At 31.1% G+C, this 7,399-nt stretch overlaps 1 protein-coding gene across 1 annotated transcript; it reads right to left on the reverse strand.

Moving 5' to 3' along the window:
- Nucleotides 1-3,844: 3,844 nt before the first annotated feature.
- On the reverse strand, nucleotides 3,845-6,579 carry LOC145002033 (putative serine/threonine-protein kinase PBL28). Its single transcript, XM_078961344.1, has 4 exons — nucleotides 5,635-6,579; nucleotides 5,455-5,544; nucleotides 4,351-4,530; nucleotides 3,845-4,180 (listed from the first exon to the last, which is right to left on the reverse strand). Exons 1-4 carry the CDS (start codon nucleotides 6,544-6,546, stop codon nucleotides 3,953-3,955), a joined length of 1,410 nt encoding a protein of 469 aa, XP_078817470.1. The 5' UTR covers nucleotides 6,547-6,579; the 3' UTR covers nucleotides 3,845-3,952.
- Between the last annotated feature and the right edge of the window lie 820 nt (nucleotides 6,580-7,399).

Genomic DNA, 7,399 nt, shown 5'->3' on the forward strand with positions numbered 1-7,399 from the left:
TCCATCGAGCATCCATATCATAATCAGAAACCCAAAAAAACCTCCATGCTTGCGATACACTAGATGAAATACACACACCCACACCTAACAGTGGTGGTAAGCGGTGACAGTTGTGGCTGGAACGTAGCATCGTGAGACGGGCAACATCTTCACGACGGAACAACCACATGGCGGCGACAATAGTGACGAAGCCATCAATAACCAATCTGATCGGTCCTCCCACGACCATAGCGTCGGTGTCTATAGTTTTTCTCCAGCTACAAATGATGTCCAGCGGTAGAGCTAGAAGTAGAAGACGATAAGGCAGTGAAGAAGTGAAGGCAATGATCGATCGGTGACACCGGTTGGCTAGGAAGCGGCAACTGGACATAGTGACAATTAGAGTGGCGGCAGGAGGTTAAGGGTAGACAGGGAGGTGACGACTGGAGTTGTATTAGGGTTAGGGTTTAGATGCAATAGAACAGTTATATACCCGCTCCATTCAACTATGATCCATATTTGATAAAACTGATCCCTTCTTCTCCTTCTCCTTTCATATTAAGTCTCAAAATTACCATTTGGCCCCTAACTCCATAAAATTCTTTCAATATAAGTCCAACAGTTACAAAACAACCCCTCCTATACAAATTATTCTCAAATAAAGTCTGTAATTTACCCTTTATACCCAAGTTCCCATAAATCCTTCCAAAATGAGTCCAAAAGTTACCAATTACACCTTGCCTTCTAAAATCCTTACAAAATAAGTCTCGAACTTACACTTTAACCCTCGAAAATCAAAAGTATATCATTTAGCACCCCGAAACCAACACCCCACTAATTATTATTTTATTTGGACAATAATAATATAAAATAATAGTAAAATTACTTCTTGGGTTTCCGGGTTTATCATTTAATTATTCTATTTTACACGGGATGTTACATTATAGTAGACTAGTAATCTATATCCAAAAACATAATTGATTTAAATGTATCGTCACCGATTTCACCCTTTAATTATCGCCAGTCCAAGATGAAATTTGCAACGATGCTACTCATTTTTCTTGATCTGCCAAGTCGTTGAGGGTATATATGCTTTGATAATTGATTAAATAATAGTTTCAAAATCAGTGCACCACCAAATTTGAAATCAAAATTGTAAGTTTCAAAATCTAATAAGATCACTCAGTTTCATAATCGTTTTTGGCCTTCAATTTTAGTTTATTGATTAATTGATTAGTTTTTTTAATTTCATAAAACATAATCGATTTTCTAAGAAATCTGATGCTCACCTTTTGTGTCTCAATTTTAGAATTAATTGAGTTATGTTGTGGCTTGTGTCTTGATTGTTTCAATTTCAAGAAATGACCTTTCTTAAAACAAGATTTCAACAATACAATAAGTATGAAAATAATTTTGGTTCTTTTCTTCCAAAAATGTTTAAGGAATTTGATAATAAAGATCTTAAGTTGTATTGTAGCCATTTTAAGTCGCACTTAAATATGGTGAATGATAATATATTAATGCCAACGAATTTTATCTTGAGTTAAATCTATTTGACGAGTTCTCACCAAGAGAAACTACTAACCCCATTGATATTTTAAAAAATATGAATAAAAGTCGATTATTATCCTAATACAATTAATGCATATAGAGTCTTGTTGCTTATTTTAGTAAGTATTTTAGTAAGTGTTGTGTCTGCATAAACAAGTTTGTCAAAATTGAAGTTGTTTAATGGTTTGAAAATTATAGCTATTGATAACAATATGTTGGAGATTATTTATTATGAAGAGTTGATAGACAACTTTGATTCAAAGAATGTTAAAACACCATTTAGATTCATGTAACTATGATTAGATTGTATATTATTGTTTTTTCTAACGGTTATCTACTTATTGCGGTATTAAAGAATTTTGCTTGTATATAATAAGAAATTATGTTTGGTGGCTCACTTTTATTTTTGGTTGAGGGCCTAAAAATCAACTAGAAACCTTGTTGCTATTGGCTAGCCTTAATAAAATGTCTTTTCTTAAAAAAAATAAAAAAAAAACATATTTTTTTTGGAAACAGCAAATAACATTAAAAAGCTACACGACTAGCAAAAAACTTACCGGACCCGAAAGCAAGGTGCAGGAATAATAGTTTACAACACAGAGAAAGGGGATCAAACCCACTCCACCCAATTCTGGAATCCCTATACTTATGACAAGAGAAAACAAGAGAGATAACATCTTCAACAATTTTGGCTGGGGATTAAATCATATTCCTAAAGAGTTTATTATTTCTTGCATTCCGTGTTCACCACATCAAACCATAGAGTATGGTTTATTACTACATACTTCAAACAAAACTTTTTGTCGGAGTCAATTTGGTGTGCTCGGATGTAATTACTATATTCGAAGTCATGAAAAATTACGCGAACCCATTAAACCATCTTGGCTTATCATATGAAAGATTACGCGAACCCACTAAACCAAGTTTCACAGAGCTATGCACATTAATTAATTATAAACAAACAAATTCTTCCATCTAATAATAGTTAAATGAAATTTCATTCATTATATTACAGACGAAAGCTTATTTGCGAAAGAGGCACTTTCAAGATTGTTCACCCACTTTTAAAATCTCAACATACATGTAAAATGAAAATTAAGAAGCTAACAACATACACGATATTATAGACCAAGCTATATATATGGATGAGTCTTAAACAATTTTAGCTTAAAAGGCCAATTAAATTAAAGTTTAGCTTGTTAAATCGAAGGGATAATGACTTAAAATGGTAATATATTTTTCGATTTGTACACATTTGGTCACTGAGTGTTTATTCGTCCACATTTACCCCTTCAACTTGTTAAATTGTACACATTCAGTTCTTATGACCGGTTAATCCAGGTTAGTAGAAAAAAATGACATAATAGGGTAATATATTTCTCATTTATATACATTTAGTTTTTAATATTTTTGTACACATTTAGTCCTTAATGTTTTTTTGTTTCAAAATAAGTCATTTTTGTTTTTGTACTCATTCAATACTTTTGAATCATTTCTTTAGGTTTTTTCTCAACATTTTACGTAGGACAATCATTGATTAGATGTCTGGGGCTGTTGATGCCAGCTTAAGTCCATTGCAATCTCAACTGTTTGGTTGTGTAAGTGTTGTGGTTTGGCTTAGGTCTTGTGTCATGAATGTCGTAACTTCTTCATACGATATCAGATTTTAACGATCATTATATCCATGTGTTCGTTTTTTGAGTCTACTACAACTTTTGTTAAGATTACTCCCATTAAAATATAATATATTTTTACGTACGATTTTATAAAAAAAAACATTCATACATACATTCTTAAACAATGTATGGATATAAAGATCATAAGTAAAAATATATTACTTTCTAACGGGGAGTAATCTTAATGAAAGTTGTAGTACACTAAAATAAGAACGCATGGATATAAAGATCGTTAAAACCCGACATCATATAAAGAAGTTATGACGTTCATAATATATAACTTAAGTAACCAAGTAATCGAGATCGCGGTGGACATAAGTATTAAAAGCCTAAACACCTCATTAATGATTGTCTCACGTAAGATGTCATGAGAAAAAAAAAAACTTAAAGAAATCATTCATAAGTACTGAATTAGTACAAAAACAAAAATGACTTATTTTACAAAAAAAAAAATATATTAAGGACTAAATGCATACAAAAATATTAAGGACCAAATGTGTACAAAGTAAGAAATATATTACCCTATTAAGTCATTTTTACGGCTAACCTAGAGTAGTCGATTATAATGACTGAATGTGTACAGTTTATCAAGTTGAAGGGTAAATATGAACAAAAAAAAACTTAGTTACCAAATATGTACAAATCGAAAAATATATTACCCTTTTAAGTCATTATCCCAAAATCGAAATATAAGCAGCCACATCGTATCATCTATGCATGCATTTTTTTTAATTCGTAACTTTGGTTTATCGAGACTCCCACAAACTCAGTAATGTTTTGAAGTCCATAGCAGCTGATTCGTTTGTATTGATGGCTGTATCCAGAGCATTGATGGTTGTATCCCGAGAGTATTTATTGATGGTTTTATCCCGAGCATTGATAGTTGTATCGCGAGAGTATTTATTGATGTCTTTATCCCGAGCATTGATGGTTGTATCCGGAGAGGTTGTATTGATGGTTGTATCTCGAGAATTCTGTCGACATAGGTACACAATATAATTAGGGGTTATACAAAGAAGTGATTCCTTTGGACATTTAACCAATTTTGCAACACGCCAAGAGTGCTAACACAACAAACAATAATTAATATAAATTGCTAGCTACAACGAGAGAAGGACATAAGATATATCACTTGCATGCATACCTCTAAAATTTCTAAAACCTTTTGACATATATACATTTCGGTAACGCTTGCCCCTCGTTCTTGAAGCTTGTCGGGACTGAAATAAATAACAGTTCTCTGGTAATATTTCCTTAGAGCACGATTGCTCACTTTATTTGCTGTTGACAACGGCTTCCACCCATATGTTCCACGTCCAAGGATCTACAAGTTGAAAAATTATTTAAAAATCTCATTAATTTAGCCAACACAATCTAGATATGTTCTACCTCAAAACTTTTCTGCATCTCATTTATATTTACAGGAGATTAAGAGCCTGTAGGTATACGTGGGATTTAACCATTTTTCTGAAGCACAATTTCATTAACTAAAGATGGTAGAATAGAAATACTCAGGAAATTAAGAAGCTAAGTTGGGTTAAGAGATTTAAACATTTGTTATGATTGATTTGAAAATTTTATGTTTCGAACTTCAACCCTGTTACATATATAGTTTTAACCAAGAAGCTAGCATACAAGAGCATCTACAATGCGTAACTTAATAACTTAATAAAATATTTGAATGATGTGATATGTCTAACTCAAATTCAATGAATTAAACTCTATCATTACCAGATGCTATGTTGATATTCAATGAATATAGATTTCAATGGTCATTGTGGAAAAAAAGAAACATTTTAACTATTAAATATATATTCCACCGAATTCTATTAATTTCAATATATTGTAAGAAAATTATTAGAGCTGTATAGTAAATAAAATTATAATACGTGAATCTATTAAACTCTTAAAAGTTTAGTTCATCGTAGATAGGGTAAATAGTAATCCACAACATGCATTACTAGAAAAAGTTTTTTTTTTTTTTTTTTTGGTACGGGTTTGTCCCTATTTACCCACAACTTATTGGTTACTAACTTTTATAGGTAAAACCATTTGGACACTACTTATTCTTGGCACATTATTATCCACCAATATCTTCCGTATTTTTTTTGGAACCTTAAATATTATAAATATGAAATGCGAAACTAGCAAGTCGCTAGAAATGACATAAGGAGAAATATCTATGATATTTTTCATGTAGAGATACTTTAGCACAAGTTTATACATTAATTAAGAAGATTGTACATACATCTTGTAGTGTTAAAAGCAAAGCATCGAAGTTCCCTTCTTTTCCGGTTGACCACCTTTTTATAGCTTCATCAGGATTTTCCTTTATTAACTGAAATACAAATTGTTTGCTTAAACAGATTAATAATTTGTAATTAATTAGAATGCGTGTATATATAGAATTAATAAGAAAAAAACATACTTGATATTGGAGTGCAGCTTCAAGCTTGCTAGCGATCAATTCCATTGTTGGACGTTGTGTCTGCTCTGTTTCCAAACATTGCTGTGCAATTGCTACAAACATATTAAAAGAATTCTCTGCCATTTGTTGCCTTAGAGTAACATCGAGAAGTGTATCTCGTATTAATTCATTCGAAGATTCTTTCACCAAAAACATTAGGGATCGACGATTATCATTATAACTAAAATCAATACACATCCTTGAGCACAAAACTTCAAAAAGTACAACCCCAAAAGAGTAGACGTCTGATTTTTTGGTATATATCATAGTCTCTGAAAACACCGGATCACAATATCCATATGTGCCTTTGGCTTGAGTGATAAGATAGGAGCGATTTTGGGTGGCAGGGCCATATTTAGATAGTCCAAAATCTGCAATTTTGGCGTTCCAGTTCTCGTCCAATAGGATGTTGGCACTCTTGATATCACAGTGGAGGACTCGTTGTCCTCTGCGGGGATTGTGAAGATACTCCAACCCACGTGCAGCCCCCAGACATACCTTCAATCGTTGAATCCAAGTGAAGTTGGGGTCCTGTAGATGAAAGTCGAGGCTTTTATTTGGTGCGTACTCATACACTAGGATCCTTTCGTTATTCTCATAACAGAATCCAAGGAGTGAGATGAGATTTTCATGTTTATTATCGGAAAGCAACATGATTTCCCTTCGAAACTCAGGATCTCCTTCCTTATTTGAAAGACTCCACCGCTTTGCAGCACCCATGATCTCACCCTCAGAGCGTAAGAATTTGCCTCTGTATACCTTCCCATATCCACCTTCAGCAATGAATTTGTCTTCACCGAAGTTGTTGGTGGCATCTTTTATGGTTTGAAGTGGAATTATGAGGTGCTCGAACTCTTGCAGGAATGATGACATTTTGCAAGCAGTCGACTAAATTTGTGAAATAAACGTTAATAATGGGAGGGATTGAAAGAAGCCTTTTCTTTCAACCTAGTAGATAAATGCATAAGTTAACGATAATGTTTGGGTCAACTCCCTAAAGTTATTTAAAGTGCAAGTATATATATATATATATATATATATATATATATATATATATATATATATATATATATATATATATATATATATATATATATATATATATATATATATATATATATATATATATATATATAGGGTTAGGTTCATTTGAGACCACCTATATTTTGTGAGATCGTGAGACGCATTTTTTTATTTATTTTTTATTTTTTTTAGTTAATTCATGTTCCGAAAATAATATTTAAAAAAAAAAGAATTTTTTGATTTTTCTATTTATTTTGCATTTTAAAATTATTTTTAGAATATGTACAGTAATAATATTCTATTTAGAATATTTCACGTATTTTTAAAAAAAAATAGAATTTTTTTTTTAGTTAATTCAAGTTCCGAAAATAATATTTAAAAAAAGAATTTTTAGATTTTTCCATTTATTTTGCATTTTAAAATTATTTTTTAGAATATGTCAGTGTAATATTCTATTTAGAATATTTCACGTATTTTAAAAAAAAAACGGAATTTTTTTTATTTTCTTTTATTTTTTTTATATTTTTTATATTTTTTTTAGTTAATTCAAGTTCCGAAAATAATATTTAAAAAAAGAATTTTTGGATTTTTCAATTTATTTTGCATTTTAAAATTATTTTTAGATTTGATCTCACGGTCTCACAAAATTAGAATGGTCTCAAATGAACCTGAACCTCTATATATATATATATATATATATATA

The sequence above is a fragment of the Lactuca saligna genome, chromosome 6 (genome assembly GCF_052625555.1).
Source record: "Lactuca saligna cultivar CGN05327 chromosome 6, ASM5262555v1, whole genome shotgun sequence".
NCBI lineage: Eukaryota > Viridiplantae > Streptophyta > Magnoliopsida > Asterales > Asteraceae > Lactuca > Lactuca saligna.